General features: G+C 50.7%; 2 protein-coding genes and 1 long non-coding RNA gene across 5 annotated transcripts in view; 2 read left to right on the top strand and 1 right to left on the bottom strand.

The window, feature by feature from the left end:
• Positions 1 to 21,415, top strand: part of LOC144584171 (uncharacterized) — a 294,410-nt gene that overhangs the window by 269,550 nt on the left and 3,445 nt on the right. The gene's annotated exons all lie outside the window — the stretch shown is intronic.
• On the top strand, positions 225 to 8,795 carry TSR1 (TSR1 ribosome maturation factor). Its single transcript, XM_072978850.2, has 15 exons — positions 225 to 379; positions 886 to 989; positions 1,083 to 1,299; positions 1,384 to 1,518; positions 2,443 to 2,864; positions 2,979 to 3,138; positions 3,526 to 3,692; positions 4,429 to 4,622; positions 4,895 to 5,057; positions 5,750 to 5,860; positions 6,090 to 6,222; positions 6,429 to 6,545; positions 7,105 to 7,245; positions 8,345 to 8,419; positions 8,555 to 8,795. Exons 1-15 carry the CDS (start codon positions 262 to 264, stop codon positions 8,728 to 8,730), a joined length of 2,433 nt encoding a protein of 810 aa, XP_072834951.2. The 5' UTR covers positions 225 to 261; the 3' UTR covers positions 8,731 to 8,795.
• The window catches only part of ANXA4 (annexin A4), a 29,511-nt gene continuing 17,676 nt past the window's right edge, over positions 9,581 to 21,415 (bottom strand). For all 3 annotated transcript variants that reach the window (XM_072978853.2, XM_072978852.2, XM_078379711.1), the window contains exons 4-13: positions 18,545 to 18,639; positions 17,622 to 17,735; positions 16,755 to 16,845; positions 15,902 to 15,981; positions 15,370 to 15,426; positions 14,518 to 14,611; positions 13,959 to 14,054; positions 12,435 to 12,493; positions 11,236 to 11,358; positions 9,581 to 10,870 (exon numbers count right to left, since the gene is read on the bottom strand). In XM_072978853.2, coding sequence (XP_072834954.2) covers positions 10,811 to 10,870; positions 11,236 to 11,358; positions 12,435 to 12,493; positions 13,959 to 14,054; positions 14,518 to 14,611; positions 15,370 to 15,426; positions 15,902 to 15,981; positions 16,755 to 16,845; positions 17,622 to 17,735; positions 18,545 to 18,639 — 869 coding nt within the window. In that variant the 3' untranslated portion in view covers positions 9,581 to 10,810. The remainder of the gene's footprint in view (positions 10,871 to 11,235; positions 11,359 to 12,434; positions 12,494 to 13,958; positions 14,055 to 14,517; positions 14,612 to 15,369; positions 15,427 to 15,901; positions 15,982 to 16,754; positions 16,846 to 17,621; positions 17,736 to 18,544; positions 18,640 to 21,415) is intronic.

Raw genomic sequence — 21,415 nt, forward strand, 5'->3', positions numbered from 1 at the left:
AATGCCTGCCAGAGGCCGGCTTTCCTCTGGCACGCATGCGCGGCGGAGCTGAGCTTCACGGGAGGAGGCGAAGGCTGGACGAGCGGAGGGACGACCATAGAGATGGAAGGTCAGAGCGGCACGGAAAGAAACGGTTGTAAAGCGTCCGAATACTTCGTCTGAGGTTGTTGCAGGCGGGCGGGGGCGAAGTCTCTCACACGTCACTTCCTATACCGTGACCGGAAGTTGGGGAAAGCGACCGGTAGGAGCAGGAGCGTGGCAATGGCGAAGGAGGCTGGCGGCGGCGGCGGCGTTTCCCACCGAGCTGGGGCCTTCAAGCAGCAGAACAAGCCGCACAAGGCGGGGAAGCACCGCGGGAGCAGCGCCGGGAGGCAGGGCGGTGAGCGCCTTGGCATCATGGGGGGCCGGGGGGGGAGGGAGGGAGGGAAGGAAGACTTCAGGCAAATCTATGCAAGTGAGGAGCGGGCCCACAGGCCTGCTTTTAGGGTGTGGGGTTGAGGAGGAGGAGGGAGGGGTCACCTTCCCTCCGGTCGAGCCTCTCTGTTCGGCGGCAGTCTATCCCAGGCATTGGGCCTGAGCTTTCAGCAGGAAAGCCCCCCCCACTCCTCCCCCCTTTTAATTGTTTATTCCCTGTGCTTCATTCCTGGGCTGCCTTTCTCTCAATAAACAGTATGAGAAGAGCTGTATCTTAAAGCAAAAGAAGGAAAAAGGTCCAGAGCACCAGTCAGGGGATTCTTCCTCTTTTAATTCGGACACGACTAAACAAGAACAACCTAAGGTCTCGCTAGCCTGTGTTTCACCACCTGCGAACAGAACAGCATTCACGGCGCTGAGAGCCAGGATCCCCTCCATCCATAGCGCACTCTTTTCCTCTCTGCCCTGCAGGCCGGGTCCCCGCCAAGACCCTGAGCAAGCAGCAGCGTCGCAACCTGGCCAAGCAAGACCGCAAGCACCGGGCCTGGCAACTCCGCCAGCAGCGCAAGGAGGCAGTGAGTTGGCGAGGCAGGGTCGGCGGCTTCCTGCCGGCACAAGGCGGGGGGGTCAAAGGAGGACCCCCCAAACCTTTCTGTTTGTGTTCACAGGTATTGGAAGAGAAGAGGAAACTGGGGCGCAGGGACGCACCCCCACACCTGGTGGTGGTGGTGCCGCTGCACTCCAACGTCACTCCCCAGAGTGCCTTGAGCCTGTTTCGGAGCAGCAAGGCTTCTGCTGTGTACCAAACTGAAACGGGCCCACCTGGCTTTGCCTTGCTGTGTCCCCGCTCCAAGCTGCGGTGGCGTTTTGTGGTGGCTGATACAGGTAAGGGTGTTGCTCATCTCTCATGCCATTTTTCCAGCCGGGTGTTGTTGTTCCGCCCTTACCTGTGCCCTTCTTGTCACCCAGGAAACCTTCACACCATGCTGGACCTTGCCAAGGTGGCTGATTCACTCCTTTTCATGCTGGATCCTCTTGAGGGCTGGGATGTGGCTGGTGATTACTGCCTTTCCTGCATCTTTGCCCAGGGCCTCCCCAGCTACGGTGAGTGTGGGCTGAAATGCAGCTACACTTTTGAATTTCCCACAGGGCAGAAAATCTCTACTGCAAACTGGAAAGCAGGAATCAGATGGAAAAGGGGTCAGCCGTTCCTGGGGAAATGTTTTGAGTTCAGACTGCTAGGTGGGCAGCAACGAGCCAGGTTCAGGACACAGAGAAAAGTAAAAAATTCTCTCTGTTTATTCTTTATATCTGCAGTCTATGGAGGAAGAAAAACGATGAAGACAACGGAAGGGGTTATGATGCAAGATTTATAAGCATACATTCACATACCCAACAGCAAATTTATCTCTGTGAACAATATAGCCTATCTTACAGCTCATCAACCCTGGCAGTCTGTAGAACTTAAAAGGCAGGGACACCAAAATGCCAGACACGAGCTTTTCAAAAGCTCACCCTCTCTGTTTGAATCCAAACTGAAAACCAACAAAGGGTACCCAATCTTAATGCAATTGTCTTATTTTGTTTCTTCTCTAATCAGTCTAAAGTAGTTTCTCTATCAGTGCTACTGCCCATATTCTGACTAAATATCAGCAGAAAGGGGGTCTTTGAGCATTTTTGCAAACCAGCAATTTCAGTTCTCACAGCCCCTGTATGGATCACCATCATTTTCTCAGATAAAATTCTCATTCTCCCTAGATACGCTTGGTTGATCTTAGTGGGAAAAGAAGCCGGATGCCATAAATGTTAGGGTTAACTGACCACCATTTTTCATGTGTGCCCTTATGCTTATATAAAAGATCTTGGATGTATTGGAACTGAAAAGAAAAACAGGGGTAAAGGGTATTGTGGCTTTGCATAATGCCTGCTGCATTCTTGTCTATTCAGCCTGTCTTGCACTGGGAGCCATGCAGGTCTCCTAGATTTGGCCCTGCTGAGCCACTGCTGCCTCTTTTTTTGCACCTTCAGGCCTTGCAGTCCAGGGTCTAACTGACCAGCCCTTGAAAAAGCAACTTGACTGCCGGAAGAAGCTGAGCAAGGCCATTGAGAAGAGGTTTCCGGAGACCAAGCTCTTTCCCCTCAACACAGAGCAGGAGTCTGCTCTGCTGCTGCAGCACCTTGCCGACCAGAAGCAGCGGCACCTGGCTTTTCGGGACCGGCGGGCCCATCTGCTGGCGGAGGCTGCCGAGTTCATGCCTGGCTCAGACAGCACCTTGGTGGGGACGCTCAAGGTGTCTGGCTACGTGAGAGGGCAGAGCCTGAAAGTGAACAGCCTGGTGCACATCGTGGGACATGGGGACTTCCAGATGAGCCAGATGGACGCCCCGCGTGAGCCACTTTCATTGAACCCCAGGCTCCCCACAAGGTATCCAGGGAGCATGGAGGCCCATGTGAGTTCCTTTGCTGGGCTAGAGGGTGCCAGGATGCTGCCTCCAAGGACTGCTTGGGGAAGAATGCAGCTTTTCTGCCTCTTAAGGTGTAACCATCTCTGGCCTGGTCCCTAGGATGACTGCATTACGTCACTCGATGAGATGGAAGCTGACGTGCAGGTGCTGTGCAAAGCAGATCCCAGCAAGCGAGAATCGTTGCAATCGGAAGCGGAGCTGGATCCCATGGACGGAGAACAGACCTGGCCCACCGAGGAGGAGCTGAGGGAGGCGGAGGGTCAGTCTAAGATACCGCTGGAAGGGATGCTCTCTGCTTTGCTCCAGCTGTTTGCAACGGGGTCCTTTTCAGTGGGAAAGGGAGGGGGGAGCCCAGGGACCCTGCTTTGCCTTCTGAGGCCCCCCAGGGCCAGCTCCCGATAAGGAGAGATCTTTGGTCACTTGAAAGGAACCTGTGAAGAAGGCATCCAGTCTTTTCCTACCCCCACAGTTGTAGGGTCTTTGTCTCTGTGCTCCATCACCCTTTCTAAGCCCCTCAGCACTGTTTTCTCAGAGCTGCGGTAGAGATTTCAACCCCCACTTTGCCTGGGTTAGGTTGAAAACCTGGTTTTGGGAGAGCATATCTGTGTTCGGCATGAAGTCATTCCTCTTCTCCCTCTCCTCACAGAGTCTCTTGAGCAAAAGAAAAAGACAACCAAGAAAGTCCCTAAAGGCACTTCCACCTACCAGGCAGCCTGGATCTTGGACGAGGAGGAGTCTCAGAATGGTAGCGAGGAGGAAGAGGAGAAAGAGGAAGCAGAGAACGATGCTTTGGCAGAAGAGGCAATGTCCCAGGTAGTGGCGCTAGCACTCTCACTCCGTGGTTGCAGCCTAGAAATTCTGCAGCTTAAAGAAAAAGGACCTCCTGTAGGTCTTTATGGTACAGAGTTGCAGACGTTATTGAACGGAGGTGCCGTCCTCCAGGGTATGTAGCAAGGGGTATGGATGTGCCAAGCCCCGCAGAAATTGGGCTCAGACACCACCGCCCTTTCCCCGGTCCAAGAGTCGTTGGGCATGTGCTCAAGAGAAGAAGTCAGGTCTCTCTTTGGGGTTTGGAGGCAGGGAGGCAAGAGGACCACCACCTGGGGTCTCTTCTCCAAAGGACAAGGGGGTGCCGGTGGCTCGGGAGAAGAGGGAGGCTCTGCTTGGGGAACCAGGAACCGATGTTGTTGCCGTGGTGGATTTGTGGCTGCAAGTTGAGGAGTGGGTATAGAAATAGGCCTGAGGGAGAATATCGTTGGAAGAATGTTGCTGGAAAGATGGAGAGGCCAAGGCAAAGAGCCGATACGCCTGGGAGGTTTTTTGTTTGTTGGTTGGTTTTTTCCAAACTGGACTTTGGTGTCCCCTCCTGCCTGCCCGCTGGGATTCCCCTAGGCATGTGTTGTTGTTGGGGTTTGGTTTTTAGCAAAAGAGTTTCATGGTGGAGTTTAAGACCTCGACATTTCAGTGTCCTTTAGGGTTGCGTCCTGCACTCGTTCCCTAAATACTGGTTCCTCCAAAACTCACACCGGTGGCTGTTTCTGTGTTCCAGGGCGGGAGTGCCAGCGAGGAAGAGGAAGCTGCCTCGGAGGATGAAGAAGGTGAGACCATGACGCTCCCAGAAATGGAGCAGGAGGAGGAGATGGAGGAAGAGGAGGCCATGCTGGAAAAGTACAGGCAGCAGCGGCAGGAGGAAATGTTTCCTGATGAGGTCGACACCCCCCGGGATGTGGCGGCCCGGATCCGGTAAGCGGAGGCGTGGCTAGGAATCGGGTACAGGATCTCCCTGCCGCCCGAGCGGCCTGTTCAGTTTGCTCCAGGCTGGGACAGCTCTTGAGGCCTGATGAGATCAGCCTTTCTGCCCATGGAAAGAGAGGTGCCTTCGTAGCGGTGGGAGTTTTCCTGGCCGTGGGGTGTACTGGATCGCAGGGAAGGAAACAGCCGCTCCGTGGAGAGTAACCCGGAAGACAGCAGGAAGCCAGCGCTCTCTTGGAGAGTTAACCCCACTTGCCTTGCAGGTTCCAAAAGTACAGGGGCTTGAAGAGCTTCCGGTCCTCCCCCTGGGACCCCAAAGAGAACCTGCCCAGGGACTACGCCCGGATCTTCCAGTTCCAGAACTTCTCCCGGATGCAGAAGCACCTCCTCCGGCAACTGGAGCGAGAGGAGTACGAAGGAGCCGAGGTCAGCCCCATCTCCTGGTGTGTGTGTCTGTGGGGGGGGGAAGCAGGGTTGGAGGGCATGTGGGGAGTCTGCTGGCCGAGGCGTCCCGGCTCCCTAGTGTGAATCCCAAAGGGCGAGGAAGGCAAGAGGGACCGAGGCCCATGGCAGTCCTTGGTTCTCAGGGGAAGCAGAAACCTCCTCAGCCAGCGAGGCTGAACCCACACGGTCGCCAGGCTTCTAAGCAGGTTCTCTCTCACCGCTCCGTGAGTGGGTTGTGTGCGAAGTTCAGCTCCTTGAGCCTTTGTACAAGGGGTTAAGCAGAAAAGCTTCACAGGCAGGTTTGAAAGAATCAGATGAAAGTCTCTAAAATTTGGGAGGCCAAGCAAGATTTCGGGTACCTCTGCCACGTGAGTGCCTCTGCGTGGACATTTATCCCTTCAAAGCTGGTTGCTACGTGGATTATACTGAGCTGGAGGGAACCCTGGCCTGACCCATCGTGAGGTCACGGAATCTGTTCATGCGTGTCTTCTTTTAGTGATGAATTTGTGCTGCAGAATTTACTGTCGTCTTGCTTCTGTACTTCAATAGGTGTTTTGGGGGCTCTCTGTCAGACAGTATAACGGAACGAAAGCTTGATCTTTATGGCTGTGGGATTGAATGCATTTAAACCATCTCAGTTGGCCTTTTAATTCTCCTGCCTGCCTTTCCCACAGGTCGGGTGGTACGTCACGCTTCACGTCTGCAACGTCCCCGTCTCTGTCATGGAGCATTTCCAGCAGGGGCGTCCTCTGGTGCTCTTCACGTTGCTTCCCTACGAGCAGAAGGTGAATCCGAGGGAAAGGAGCTGAAGCAGGTTTTCTTTCTTTCGGAAAGGGGCCAGTTCAGCTGCTTTGGTCCCTCGGGGGCCATGGAAGCCAGTGACCCTTCCCTGCAGGCCTGGGGGTCCATCCCATGGCGAACTGAGGCTTTTTTCGGGACAGTGCTGGGTGTGAGCCGGGCTCCTGAGATACGGCCAGGGCTCCTGAGATTCTGTACTTCCTTCGTGGCCTGCAGATGTCTGTGCTGAACCTCCTGGTGAGACGCCACCCTGGTCACAGCGAGCCCATCCAGTCTAAGGAGGAAGTGATCGTCCACTGTGGATTCAGACGCTTCCGGGCTTCCCCACTCTACTCTCAGCACACCTCAGGTGGGTGCTTCCCCCCCCTCCCCGAGCGCAGCAGTTCCTGTGGCCAGGCAGGGGTTTGAACGCTGGTCTCCGTATCTTTTCCCCCTGTCTAATTCCTTTTTTTAAAAAATGTCAAGTCTTTTAATATGGTAAGTTTGAGAACAAAGATGGTCTGAGAGCAGGAGCAGTACTTCGCTTAATGTCTGTTCCCCCCACCCCACCCCCAGCGGACAAACACAAGCTGGAGAAGTTTCTGCGGCCTGACGCTGCCGTGGTGGCCACTGTCTACGCCCCCATTACTTTCCCACCTGCTGCCGTGCTGCTCTTCAGACAGAAAAGCGACGGTGAGTTCGGGATTGGGGGCGCGCCACTTGGGTGGGTGAGCCTTGGCCGTCTCTTGCTCTGTAGCTGCTCCAGCCCCTGCCTGTGTCTTCTTCGGTTCTTCTGCGGTCGCTATGCCCAGGGCAGAGTGGGCAGATGGCTCCCCGAAGCATCTCACTGACCTAGTTGTTCTGCCAGGCTTTGCCCTGCAGGCCTTCCTGGCACAAAGGAAGAAGGGTAGGGAGGGAGCCAGGGCCTTCTCCTTGGGGCTGGAGAGGGTGGAACGCTTTGCCAAGCCTGGATCCCACTTCGCCATGAAAGCTTTCAATGGGTTTTGTGGGGCCACTGCTGCCATTTCTAGCGAAGAGTGTGGGTGCTGCTGGATCGCCATGGACTTGTTGAGTTAAACTATTGTCTGTATCGTCATGCCATCCGAGTAGAAAAACGAGGTGCAAGGACAGGGGGAGAGAGTGGCCTGAAGCCTGAATTTGCCACAGGGGAACAGAAGTGTGGGCTGGATCCTGCAGAAACCGAAAGAACCTGTTAGCCTCTTTTGACCCATTCCCTTGTCTTCCTTTCCAGGAGCACACAGCCTCCTGGCCACAGGCTCCTTGCTCAGCGTAGACCCCGACAGGCTGGTCATCAAGCGGGCGGTGCTCAGTGGCCACCCGTTCAAGATCCATAGGAAGCTGGCTGTCGTTCGCTACATGTTCTTCAACAGAGGTAGGGGGACTGGGATGCTTCTGAGTAGAGCAGGGCCCGGTTGACCAACCAGCGCAGTTGTCACAGATCTATTGGCAAGCGGGATCCCTGCGTCTGCCTGCTGCTCTTAAGAGGCTCGTCCTTTAGGTGGCAAGCCAGCTGCGTAAGGAGAGAGACTGCATGGTGTGGTGCAGGAGTGGACAATGTTGGGGGCGATCCTTGCCTGCCCTTTGGAGCTCCAGGGGACGGCGCCCTCCACCCTGAACAGAGACTTTTGTGTAGAAATGGCCAGTCGCGTCCCCAGAAGACTCCAGGGCAATAGCTCCCAACCTTGGGTAACCCAGGTCTTCTTGGACTAAAGCACCCTGAAGCCCCTGCTGGCTGGGCTTTCTGGGAGCTGTAGTCCAAGACCATCTGGGGGGACCCAAGGTAGAGACCCAGCGCTCTAGGGCAAGATGGTTACCCATTTAAACCTCCCTAACCCTCAGCCTGTTTGCGAGAAGTCACTTTGTTTTAAAGAGGGGCTGTTCAGAGCGTAAAGCTGACCTGGGGAAAAGGAAGCCGAATTAGCCTTTCAGTGGCCAACACCGTCTTCTAGGAGCCCAGTTAGCCAAGTGCCGGAGGAGGGGGAGCCGCCCAGTCCTCCGGCAGAAGGGAGACCCCTCGAGAGGCAGAGCCTGTCCTCCCTTCTCCTGAAACCACTCTGTGCTTGAGCGTCCGAACAGTTTCCACGGGCTCTTTGCAGAACCTCGGAGCTTTGTCCTGGGATAACAGAGGAACCCGACGGTGCCCAGCTGGTCTCCAGGAGCCGAGGCCGGGCTTGTTGGGTCCAGCCACCGCCCCCCCTTGCTTTCGCGTACTGGGAGGTCAACCACAGTGGTGGGAGAATACATGGCAACGTGGGTCTCTGGACTGGCTCGGCGTCCCACTCCAAGGCTCCTCTGCTTGTGGAAGCCTCGGAACCGATGGGGTCGCAGGCACTGCCCTGCCGAGTGAGCACGCGAGGCCCGGAGAACATTGTTGTCTCGGCCCGAACCCAAGCGCTGCGGCGTAAATGAAAATATGCAGCTCCTCCTGCTCCCCCCCCCCCATTCACTCTTCCTTGTCTCACCCCCCACAGAGGACGTGCTGTGGTTCAAACCTGTCGAGCTCCGGACCAAGTGGGGTCGGCGGGGGCACATCAAGGAGCCCCTGGGTAAGTGGGGCCGGGCCCTTGAACGGGGTGAGGGGGCACCCAGGGGAGGACAGCCCAGCCGCCAGGCTGCTCTTCCCTTTGTGGCATTTAAACCCACCCACCCACGTCTCCCACCTCCTTCTCCTTTGCTGCCAGGGACCCACGGCCACATGAAGTGCCAGTTTGACGGGCAGCTGAAATCCCAGGACACGGTGCTGATGACCCTCTACAAGCGGGTGTTCCCCAAGTGGACCTACGACCCTCACGTGCCTGAGCCGTCTGGGAGGGGCGGCAGCCCCCCGCCTTGCCAGGAGGAGCAAGCAATGGACTAGAGAGCCCTGCCTCCGGCCTGCCTCCCTGGTATTTATTGCCAAGTGAAATAATCTTCCAAAGAAAAGTCTTGCTGTCTGGATAGTTTCGGCCTGGAGCATGGTGGCGGGGGCACCCCTGGGGATCTCCGAGGGACCTCCAGAGAGAGAGGCCAGTTGGGGGCAGATTCCTCCCAGGTGAGATGGAGGGGGGGCAGAGAGAGGGAGCAAACAAACAGGCCAAACCCACCTATCGGCCCCTGGGAGTTGCCCGGATTCCATTGGTTTCTCGAGGGAATGGCTTTGGTGGGTGTGCAGCACTGGGGAGGTTTGCTCTGTGATGAAGGACATGGATTTCCTCAGTGTGTCATGTGAGCGGGCAAGTTTTGCTGTGGAGGCTCCCAGAGGTAAAAGCTTTCAGGGGTCACATTACATTGGTTGTAGTTTATTTTTGTTGCACTGAGAGGCCGTGGGCTCGCCATTTAAAAGCAAGACTTGCAGCAAAGATATCTGGGTTTTATCAAAGTAGGAAGTATGGTGCCATTTTCAAACTCCCCCCCCCCCCCAACAAGCTGTTTGTCCTGCGCTGTTGCCGTATGGACGGGATATTTCCTGTTCAGCCGGCAGTTTGGTTTGGCACCTGAGGCAGTTCTGGTTCAGGACACTTGTCATTTTTACACTTGGCCCAAAGCAAAACTTATTTGGAGAAACATAATATTCATGCAAACATGATGGGGAAGTCTAAAGTGTTCCCGCTGCAAGTATTTGCTATGAATATGGGCTTTTCTTCTGAAAAACAAAAACACATACATTAGTACTTTGCTAATGGTAGCATCAGAAGGCAGTTAATTTCAAATGATTTTGGAAGGAGAAGTTAGACACACAACTTTAATTTTAAAAAAATCCATCACTCATATGTCTCACTTTTTTCCGCCCATCTTCACTTCTCATACATTGTAGGAAAGGCACAAAAGGGTTTCTGTTGTCAGCTGAGTGTATGTAAACAAGAGAAATTACAGCTTTTGAATGCCCAATACCTTACAGTAGTGGAATATTCGAAGCATTTTCCAGCACAATGACATCATTTCCAGCTTAAGCATAATTATACACATGTTACTTTAGCAGGTGGATATATGTGATCTGCTCTGCACGCATAAGATTTCATAGAGATGATAGAATTTTTCTCCTTTGGGGAATAACCGTTGGCCAGCAGCCTGCTGCCTAACCCTGGAGCAGGAGGGACATCATCCCCTAAAAGCATCTCCCATCCCATTTCAGGTTCTCTTAACCTTCTAAAAATTGGATAGAAGGTGGTGTCCTTTCCGTCTGGCAGAACCTGCTGTTAATGACTGCAATCATAGGAAGCAACATGAGTTACTCAACACAAGTGGAAAACTATGCCCACTCCACTAACAAAACCCCAGGCTAAGGTGAACCTGCCTGAATTTCCATAATTGGCACAGCCTCCAAAATGTCTATCCAAGCAGCCTGAGTTCCCATGTCAATGTCAAGTGTGCAAATTAAGATCCTTCTCTCGGTCCAGTCATCTAGCTCTGAACCTCATTGGACTAGTTTTCCTCTTTGGGGAACGGGATGTAGGAGTCAGGACCCGTGAGGGGTCTACAGACCAGATGCGATCAAGATAGCAGTTATTGTAGGGCCGACTGGAGGCAGAATAACAAAGGCTGGTTTTGTCATTCGGCTGTACGGATAGCGGAAGGCGGCTGCTTGCAATCCCATCAAAACTGAAATGTGTGGGGAATTCGTCCCACTTAAAAGGAGATGCAAGAGACTCAAAACTCCCCAATTTCTAGTAAGAAACCTTTCTGCAGAGCTGATTCAAGAAAGCAGGATACAAAAATAATTTTTTAAAAATGCTAGTGTTGATTCTGTATTGCCTTTGAGGCCCCTAGTCCCAAGCAATGCTAAATTCTTTTCAAATGTATTTAAACAGCAATTCTAGCAAGCAAAATCAATGTTAGCACAATGCACTCGTGGTGTCCTTTCGAGACCCGTAGAAGCATTACTCCTTGAGGATTTGTTTCAGGGAGTGCCAGATGCGCAGCCTGGACTGTGGAGCAAGGCACAAGTTTAGCTTGGGTTTTTAGTCTTCCCCACCGCAGAGATGGAGTAGGACCTTCCTGTAGTCTCCTGAAGTGTCTCCCTGGAAGAGAGCAAGCAAGCTGCCGTTAGGGGTCTTATTTTGCTTTTTTAAAATTAAGATGGTCTCTTTCCTGATTTTCTGTTGCTGTAACAGATCCGTTTCTCAGCAGAAGGCAAATGTAGAGTTGACCATGGTCAACTCAGCTTTCTGAATTCTTTTGGAAACTCCTGTGGCAAATTCTGTAGCCCAAGGTTCCTGCAATGAGTGGAACACCCTCTTCCCCCCCCTCAAAAAAAAAAAGCACAGCTGTGGCCGGAGCCCCACGAGCTTGTTTTATCTGTTTTGTGCTCTGGCAGCCCAGCTGTCTCTGCCCTCACCCTAAAGTCCCACAAACAAGGCTCTGCAAGAATTAATTGCAAGCTCACCTTAATGAAGGAGTAGAGAGATTTCCCGTACATCCGCTTGAACTCTGCCTTAATATCGATCATGTCAATCTCGCAACGGGACACCATCACTCGGATGAGGGTGTCATCATCAGTCCCTAAACCCTAGAGGAAGGGTGGGGGGGTGGGAAGAGAATTTGTAAACCAGATGCTTTGCCCCACTGGGCAAAGGAACATAGGAACCTGACAAGGGAGGGTTTTGATGGATGGCCAGAGGCCAGACACCGTCTTGGACCATCTCGACTTTGAATAACTGAACCCCAAGAGCTTGACGCTGCTCCCACACCACTCTCGACTGTGTTTCAGCCAGTTCTTCCCTTCCTGCACTTCTCTCCCTGTTCGCCTTTGTGCGATTAGCTGTAACAGCCTGTGCCTTACAAAACACAAAGGTTCTGGTTTCCTGCACTTCATGGTATATGACACATTTACCACTCATCGTGCTTTAATCAAGGGGTCCGGTGTCAGTTCATGGGCTTGCCGGAACTGGACCGCAGATAAGGATCTCCGTCGTCCCCCCCCCGCCTACATGGATGGGGGGTGTGTCATGCCTGTGCAATGTGCCCCTGCCCCCCATGCATGGAGCTTGCTTCCCCCAGCCGATCCGCAGCCCCAAAAAGGTCGGGGACCGCTGCTTTAATCCTACTGCTGCAGAAGACCGGCGGCAGAGTGGCAGATCATATCTTTTGCCTGCCCAGAAGGGAGTGGTTGGGGAGCCCAAAACATGGTGCCGTAGCTCCTCCCCATCAATTCCTAGGAAGTATATGGGGACTTGGAGTGGCAGAGGTGCTACGTTGGGGTTCCAAAGGAGGCTGCATCTGGCCCTCCCATTGCCCACCTCATTTTGTAAGTTCCCTCTCTCACTGTTCTGCAATTTCCAATCGCCCACCCATATACCCCTTGATCCAGTGGCCTATGATGATGGCCTCTAAAGCTTCCCCCATTGTGTCATAAACATGACTATTTAAATTTGGAGAATACATTCTTAAGAGCTCATGCCTAAACTATTTTACCCCACAAATAAGAGACCAGGATTTCAAGCTGCAGGATTTGGGAACGTCAGGAGCAGAGCGTTGGAAGCTGAAGTGGGGCATGTAGTTTGTGCCTTGCAGTAAAACATGGTTTCGTGTTGACATTTTAAGGACGACGGCAGGCAGAGGGGCAGCCTTTTGACAACTCCTTACCTTCATGGACTTGTAGAGCCTTTCAGCGAAATAGGCCGTCTTATTTCTCATGCATTTTACTGCGAAGAGTAAACAAATGTGAAGTTAGAAAAAAACAAGAAATAAGTTATAACCAGGCGAAATCCATTTATCAAGGGTTCTGATCTCTCCAGCAAGCAAACCACAGAGAGACGGCACGGTTACAACAACGTGTTCTTTATAGATTGAGCTTGACCAAGGCGGAGGCCCTTCCGTTTTCTGTGCCATCTGCATCGACAGCAGCCACTATCGAGGTTCCCAGAGAGCGACTTTGGCAGGGCTGTGGGGCCAGTTTCCTGAGCCCCGTGTATCCTTCCGTGGGTCTCACCCTATTGCGCAATCCAGCAGAGATGAAACCCTTCTGGGTGTCTCTAAGCTGCGTTTCTGCGCTGAAGTGTGATGGCCTCACCCCTTCTTTTAAGAGGAGAATGACATTTCTGGCAGCTTAAATAAAGGATGGAATTTTTGTCCGAGACACAATGTGGAAGGAGGGGTGTTTGCTGATGCGCTGCAAAAAAGTTAGAAAAACAGAGGCACCGTAGAAACAACCTCCTCTCCTGGGTTGGGGACTCAGAGGTAGACTGTGGAGGACCAAACCAAGATCCCTCCCACAGATCAGCCAGGGACAACTGTTGGGTCGCTCAGGGGTTCAAGGCAGATCTGGCTGCGGAACCAGAGGTTGGGAGTTTGATTCCCCCTCCTCCCCCAGGCCTCCTTGACAAGGGCTGGACTCCATGATCCATCAAGGATCCCTTCCGGCTGTGCAAATTCTAAGATGAAGATGATTATAGAATAAGGACAATGCCAAGAACCCTGCTGGTGTTGACATAAAGTTTCGGTAAACGGCAGAGGCTAATTGCAGTTAATAGATGAGGTGGTTGAGCATGCGTCCAGTTGCACATCAAGACATGCTCTGCCCAGCCTGTTAATTGGCTGAGGCAAGTTACAGAAAATCCTTGCAAGGACACCGGTAGGATTCTGGCCAATATGACAACTTCTACTGCAGCTACTGAAGAAAATGTATACACTGTCAATTGGAATTCCACTGGACCGGTATGTGTAAAATGATAGGAGGTCTCCTATAGACTGAAGGACTCAAAACCCTGTGCAGAGCCAAAGTCAAGACGTCCCCAAATGCCCCCATGCCTTCGCTCTCCACCATCATTGGGAACGAGGAGAGTCAGGCTCTTAAGGAATGGGGCAAGCTCACAGGATAGGAGACTTCTCTTTGGACGTCCTGCTTGCAAACTATGATTCTCCAAGTGACCCTGCAGCAGCAGCACCCGCAGCATCTCATTGCTGGGAGGATCAAACAGGGTTTTAATATCTTCATTACTGGCCTCCTTGGAAGGAGAGCAGGATGAAGTCAGAAGAACCCGGGAGAAGCCCTTCTGAGTATGTCCGGAGCTTGCACTAAACAATCTAAAACAGAGGCTACCCTGGCAGAACAGTGATAGAAGGTTGCATGTCCAGTTTTGATGTCCTCGGCTCAAATTAAAGACTCACCAATTGCTAACAAGGCATCCTCAAGATCTCCCGACATCTCAGATTTAATGCTTTCTGTAATATCCTTGCCAGCAATCCTGGTGTACTCATCAAACACTGGAAAAGAGAAGGGACATTTTTGCTGTGCTGTCCAGTTGCTCCGAGTTATGAGACCCCAATAACTGAATGACCTCCACAAGCTCAACCTTGAATGGCTCAGCTCAGCTCTTGCAACTTCAACATGGTTTCTATTATGGAGTCACTTTATCTCATTCTGGAGCTTCCTCTTTTCCTACTCCCCCCCCCCCAAAGCATCTTTGTCTTTTCCAGTTATACTATTGATATGGTTCATTGAATCTACAAAGGTTGATAAAGAAGTCAGTTTCTATTTTACTGCTTTGCGGAAAACAGGAAATTTATACTGGCAGGAGAGGCCACTTAGTCAGACCTCACATTTTCATCTCTTGAATAGGAGACAGAGAAGAAAAATGCTGAATAGACATCGGCCACAGCAGAACAAATTCAGTCAACTGGTCTTAAAATCCCAGTTGTGATTAATGCACAGTAGTCAGGACCTCACCCCTCAACAGGTGGCTTCTGTTTCTTGTACACAGGATGGTCATGAACTGGGCTTCGTCCGTCCCCCACCTTTGCTCCCCGGCTTCATAAAGGGCCTAAACAGAAAGAGAAGAAACGATCAGCCATCCACTTTGGAGGGGTCAGGACAGAGCAATGGGGTAGCTGTTCCAGGCTCACAGAGTGAAAGACTTAGGATTTTTTGAGTAACAGATACCATCCACAGACATGCCAAAAACAAAACACACACAGACACACACACTTTCCAGTTTTCTAGGTATTTAGCTGCAATCCTCAAGGCACCTGGGGAAGAAATGGACTTTCTCCAGGAGCAGTATAGTTTTGCTGCTCTCTCTGTTGCAATGCCACATTTTTGAGGGTGGTCCTGAACAGGCCATTAGGAGCCTTTAGCTTTACAAAAGCTCATTTGTAAATTCCAGCAGTTGGCCTTTTCTCGACTTGATGGCAGGGGTGATGATGGCTTGGGGGGGATGGTTGTGAAAGGGCTCTGCTCTTCCACGTTGACCCTGGCATAGGTGCCTACAATCCAGGGTGCTTCTCTTGCATTCCAGTTGCTTTGGGGCCATGCCTCCTTGAGTCCTCACCATTGGCTAAGGTGGTATGAAGAGCAGGAACTGCTATCTTGACCTCTGGAAGGCCAGACCTTGCCCATCTCTGAAGTCAATATGACTCCTGAGCCAAGTTGCTCGTTATTTAAATCATACTGGACACAGAAACAGCCCAGCTTCTCTAAAGAAGTGGATTTCAGCATAAGTTGATCCTCTAGTTTCTCTTCCCCCACACCTGCATTGAGCACAGAGTAGCACCCGCTTATACAACACAAGGTGATACAAACCTGGGCGTCTTGCCGGGCCAGGCCTTCATCAACATAGTTGCTCTCATCTCTGTTGCCCTGAGAACAGAAGGCCCAGATTAAATTCGACCCAATAGAGATCAACGAGAACAACAAATCTTTATATGGGAGAAGTCACCCACAGGGTGGACAGTGAAGGAGGAGGAAGCAGGAGAAGGCGAGGCCCATAAAAGAGGGAGAGACCTCAAGATGGGCCAAAGAGGACTCTGGAGAGAGGATACCCGCTCATTGGTAGCATGGGCCTATCAATAATCTGAGATGCAGGAAGAGAAACAGGTTTGAGGGAGTAGCTCCACACACACACACACCCTAGGGGATATGTATAAATACAGATGGCACAGTAGAAGCCTCCTCTGAAACCCCTAGGATTTATATGAAGTCTCGTCCAGTGAACAGAGTAGCCAAACTACTAGAAGGGAATCCAACCAAGGGCCAAAGAAGTTGGAAGAAATGCTAAAGAAGATGGACATTATAGGGAGAGCTGACTGAGGCCTGACAAAGTTGAATTACTTACTGTTGCTAAGGATACCAGAACTCTCCGGAACATGGAAGACGTGTCGGAGACTATATCTTCCTCAAGATTAGTCCCATACTCTGTCGAGAAGGCCCAGGAAAACAGGTATTATTTTCTATTTTTTTAAAAAGCGGGGCAGAGGTGATGACAACTCGAGAAACTACACAGGTCTATTCTACAGTGGCCTTTTATGCATCACCAAAAAGAGACAAAAACAAACACGGCTAACATCCAAATTAATGTGTGTGGTTGTTATTTGCCATCACATCTGACATGCAAAGACCTGAATAGGGTTTCCAAGCTGTGTGAGGTATTTAAGGAGTGCCTTTACCATCGCTTTGCCTCCTGTGGGTTTCCACAGCTCAGCAGGGATTTGAACCAAGCTCTCCAGAGTCCACATCCTTTGCCCTGTCTACTGCATCACAACGATTCTCTAATAGGTGCACAATTAAAAGGGATTTTTGTAATTTAAATAGAATTACAGCACATCTCACTTGAACAGAGAAAGCCCTATGGCCAAGTGAACTGCGTGCCTGCTAAGTCTTCTGTCTGGATTCTCTCTGTGGATGATGAGTAAACTTAAAAGTCCCTGATCTTGGAGGATGCCTTCAAAGGAGAATTGACCTGTGCTAGACCTTCCACTCGAGGACTCTTTCACCTTAAAAGAGGACATGTGGCCACTCTTATCGTATTGAATCTAAAGGCAAATAAATGGAGCCCGGGTCCAGTTTGAGACAAACGTGGCAGAAGGCGGACAGACTTTTTAAAAAAATTCCCTGCCCTTAAGTGGATGATGGGTTGAGAGAAGGACCATCACCCAAGAAACCCAGAAGCATTTCTTTTTCGTACGCACGGTGTTTGTAGGTTTCGTTAATCCGACGGATTTCCATGTTGTTCCGGGAAGCCAAGATTTCTATCAGACATCCTTCATCGGTCCCGGCCCCCTAAGGAACAGGAGATAAAACAGCATTACTAAAGAGAGACCCCAACTGGTTTGGTTCCAACACTAGCAGGATCTTCAGGCACCTGCCATGATCTTCAACATTTAAAGATCAAGACAAACACCAAGCTCACAGAGAAAAAATTACTGAGAATGCAGAGGGTATCACGGTTTAGCATTTTAATACTGTTCTTGTACAATTTTACTAGGGTGTTTACTGAATAGTGCAAACTGTCTTGGGAAGATGGTCCCTTCTGAAAGGTCATTAAAAACAGTCCTTTAAATATCGAGCATTAACTATGCAGCGAATGCACCCTCTGTGGTTGTTTAAACTCAACTTCTCAGCCCATTTATGGCCTTTTAATAAAAGCATGAGTTGTTTGTGATAGAGGTCCCTGTTTGTAGACTTGTGATATAAGTGCAAACTAGTGCATAACTAGCAGTGTTTCTAGCCCTTGTGGTTTCTAGCCTTTGTGGTTGGGAAGGGTGCCGTGGAGACAGAAAAAAGGAACGAGGAGCAATTCCAGGTGTTGCGTCAGGCTTCCTTCCGGATCCTAGACTGCCTTCTGTATTTTTATGATACAGCTGTTTCCCAACACCAGCCCTAAAGGCAAGAGACCATTCTATCCCAAACTCTGCATCTGATGAAGAGGACATCATCTTTAAGTCCCTACAGAATTCTCTGGTTTTGTTGAAAAAGGACCGACTCGGCTGCTGCTCTAGAAGTTCTGTCCTCCCTGCCCGCTCCGCTCATGCCATTCTGTGAAAGCGCTTGCAAACCTTCATGGCTCTCTTCAGCTCCTCCACGTCGTACAGAGTGATGGGCGTCATCAGGCCAACAATAACCTTCTCAAACTTCCCACTTAGCTCAGATTTTAAGTCATCAATTAGGTCCTGTTAGGAGAGAAAGGAACACGTTGCATCAGATGGACCATTGTGCACCAAGGGGACCATCAAAGCAGGCTTTGGGCCATCTCAGAGATAAGGCACAAGTTAAACAAAGGCAGCACAGATAAGTTTGAAATCCCAATTGCTCAGGATTATTAAGACCAGCCCTAGGAGAACCAGTGGGTCCAGGTTGCTTAGGGGACTGGGTGGGGAACCTGGGAGATCACCAGTGTCAGATCTCTTCTGCTGAGACGCGAAACTCCCTGCAGGACCTTTGCTTCTCCAGAGAATTTGTCGCTGGCCAGCTTCCCCTGCAAAGGGGTCTATGAATCTTGAGGAGAGGTTTATCCAGGGCTTCCCATGAGCAAAGAGGGCAAACGGCAACATGTCCCAGAATCTTCAGTCAGAGGCTAGACCTTTATGCAGGAAGAAGAGGCTGGAATTCACCAAGCCAGAAAGATTTTATTTATTGTATTTGTTTATTCAATTTTTATCCTGCCCATCTAGACCAAAGATGAGGATGTCTCTACGAAAGAACACTATGTTCCTTTTGAATATTCATCACTGAATTTCCAAAATGAGTACATCACAAAAACTAATCATAATCTCAGAACTGCAGAGCAGGAAGGGACCCTATGGATCATTGAGTCCAGGAGGTCCAGTGGGGGGGGGGAATCAAACTCCCAGTCTCCGCAGCCAGAGACCTCAACCACTAAGCTATCCAGCACTTCACAGAAGCAACAGTGTCTGAACAGTGCTTTTAATTTTAACAACAAGAAGCATGGAAAATGAGATTTCGCACCAAGGCAACCTACCCGGCCCAGAGAAGCTTTGTAGGTCATCTTGATCTCCTGCCGTTGGGCCAGATTCCTGTGGACCAGAATTTCGATAATGGCATCTTCGTCCGTTCCTGGTGCAAGAGGAGGAAAAGGCAGGGAGGCCGTTCGTAAGGGTCCATCCATTAGCTAACTGATGACGTGCGTTATGTGCGAATGTTGACCAGTGGAACAGGTGTGGTTGTGAAACCCGTTTGGGATGCCCCTTTTTTGTCACATTAAACCTAGGCTCTTCCTCAACCATGCCTACTTAGCAGCAATTTTGTCTGGGTCAACGAGCAGGGGGAGAGAGAGAGAGAGAGAGCCAAGTATGTGACCCTGAGCTCCCTGCAGGCTGGGCAGGGAGAGACCTGTAAAAATCCATTTTAAAAGTCCACTGTTTCTCCATTTTCACATGTATCAACTCTTGCCTGCCATGCTTTAAATTCAATCTGAGGCTCAAGTCAAGCTAATGACAGGACATGCCAGTGGGAGGAGAAACAGGAGAACCCTGATCTAGTCCAACACATTTCTCTTTGCTTTATGGAACTCTAAATAAGCTTCCCGTCCCCATTACACAGAGGGACACACCTGAGTGTGGTTTATTTTAAGAGACAACTTCCGCTTGGCAAGGTGGAAGGCCTCTTCAGTCATGCTAAAAAGTAACCTATTAATTCACCAAGTCCGATGCCCTTTGAAACAGATCTAATAGCTTCCCTGTTTGATGTGCCAGCAGCTTAACGAAGAAGCATGACAAGGCCAGAGAGCCACTGGCTGAGAAGAGGCCAGGCGGCTAAGCTGAGCTCCAAGAAGAATGAAGGTTGCTGGTGTTACATACAGCACTGATGTTACCTGTCTATCATGGGTTTGGAGGGAAAGTTCCATCCTATGGGGAGTGGAAGGCGGGACATCAGGAGGAGGGGCTGTACTGTATAAATATGTGATGCCTGTGTGGTGGAGAGAGAGACGCTGAGAGACACTGGGTTGTGACGAAGCAGCAGCTGGGAAGAAGAAGCTGTTGTGGGAGTCTGTGTGTCAGACAGGGTACTTCTGTGTGTCAGAGTACCAACCTGATAGGTTCAGGTGTCTGTATGGTTAGCCAGAACTGATAGGTTCAGGGTCTGTGCTTCAAGTTAAGGGTTCTGTGTGAACCAAACTGTATGCTTGTATGAGTGAGAATAAGCCACGTTACTTTATCTATTCACCTGATTGTTTATTTTTCCCTGTGTGTATTTAAAATAAACCTTATTCTTTTTATTGTTTAAAAATCCATCCCTGGTCTGTGTGACTTCTTACAGGGAATGGTTGGTGGCAGCTTAGTGTAACTGTGTGACATATCCCAGTAGGTCTGGGTTTGTCACATTGATTGGTGTCCAGCGTGTGGGATACGACTGGTCCAGTTGTCCAGTGGTCCAGCAAAGCCTTGGCAGGTGTGCCCAGAGCAAGGGGGGTCTAGTCAGGGACAGTCTGAGGCGCGTAGGTAATCTTCTAGGTGTACCTCACGGGGAGGTGCGCTAGTAGAAGAACGTGCCAACTGGGGAGACTTAGATTAAGGTGCTCTGAGGCAGCCTAGTTTTGGCGGGAAAAAGCTGAGGCAAAACTGCGTAGCAACAGTGATCTAGCTTGCCAGCTGAGAGGCCCAGCAGAGGGGGGTAGGCTCTGACTCGATACTGTTGCAATTTAAGTGCTGAAGAACAGCAGCAATCTCTAGGGAGAGCTGGTTCTGAGGCAAGAAGAAAAAAAAGTGGTCGTTTTATTTTGAGGCTTGACTTTTTAAAGCAGCCTGTTCTGAGGGGGGGGTATGCCCTTGACTCGAAGCCAAGTAACAGAAATGAGTGAAGTGAAAGACCCCCAGATTGACCAAGGTTCTGAGGATGAATTTGGCTCAGTGCAAGGTGACAGCACAGGAGAGCAGAACCCAGAACTCAGAAAGATACTCCTAGCCCAACAGCATGAACTGAGGGTGAGGGAAATGGAGGAAAGGGAAAGGGAAAGGCAAAGACAATTTGAATTGGAATTGCAGAGAGAGAAGATGGCGTTTGAATTAAGAAGACTGGAACTGATGAACCAGAACAATAATAACAATAGGGATTCTGAGGGAGGCCAATTGTCTAAGGCTGACCTGAAGAAATTCCCTGTGTACCACAAGGGAGATTGTCCCGAGGTGTTCTTTTCCTTAGTGGAAAGAGCGTTTGTGGACTTCTCAGTGAGGGAAACTGAGAAGATGACCATCATGCGATCTTTAATCAGTGGTAGCCTGGCTGAGGTTTATGCCGAGATGCCTGAGGAACTGATGAAAGATTTTGCAGAGTTTAAAAAACTGGTGTTTGCCAGACATGGGATAAATGCGGAGCAGCTGAGACAAAGATTCAGGTCCCTCACCAAGAAACCAGAACAAACTTTTACCCAAGTGGGGGCCCAATTGGTGAGGCTGCTTGAGAAATGGCTATCGCAGGAAGGGACAGAGACCTATGAGCAGCTGAAAGACTTGATAGCGCTGGAACAGTTCTATTCAGTCCTGCATGGGGAATTGAAATTCCAGGTGAGGGAAAGGAAACCGAAGTTTGTGGCAGCAGCCGCAGAGATCGCAGATTTTATTTCCCAAATAAGAAAGCCCTTGGGTGAGGGAAAATCTGTAGGTAAACCCAAAGAAACCTACAGCAAGTACTCTCAGGGACCAGGGAAAAGCCAGCAAGGGGGAGGGGCCCATGGTGAAGGGAAGCCCTCAGACATGAAACCAAGACCTCAGATTTTGGAGGGAAAACCAAAACAAGATGAGAGAGAATCAAAATACACCAGAAAATGTTATTTCTGTCAGGGAAAGGGTCATCTAATCTCAGAGTGTGAGAAATTAAAGCAGCTAAAAGGAAT

Source organism: Pogona vitticeps, chromosome 8, assembly GCF_051106095.1.
Source record: "Pogona vitticeps strain Pit_001003342236 chromosome 8, PviZW2.1, whole genome shotgun sequence".
Classification (NCBI taxonomy): Eukaryota; Metazoa; Chordata; class Lepidosauria; order Squamata; family Agamidae; genus Pogona; species Pogona vitticeps.

Coding starts and splice junctions, on each gene's coding strand:
- TSR1 (XM_072978850.2), top strand. CDS start 262: ATGGCGAAGGAGGCTGGCGGCGGCGGCGGCGTTTCCCACCGAGCTGGG. Junction 990..1,082: donor GCCAGCAGCGCAAGGAGGCA/GTGAGTTGGCGA, acceptor TTGTGTTCACAG/GTATTGGAAGAGAAGAGGAA. Junction 6,546..7,104: donor CTTCAGACAGAAAAGCGACG/GTGAGTTCGGGA, acceptor CTTCCTTTCCAG/GAGCACACAGCCTCCTGGCC.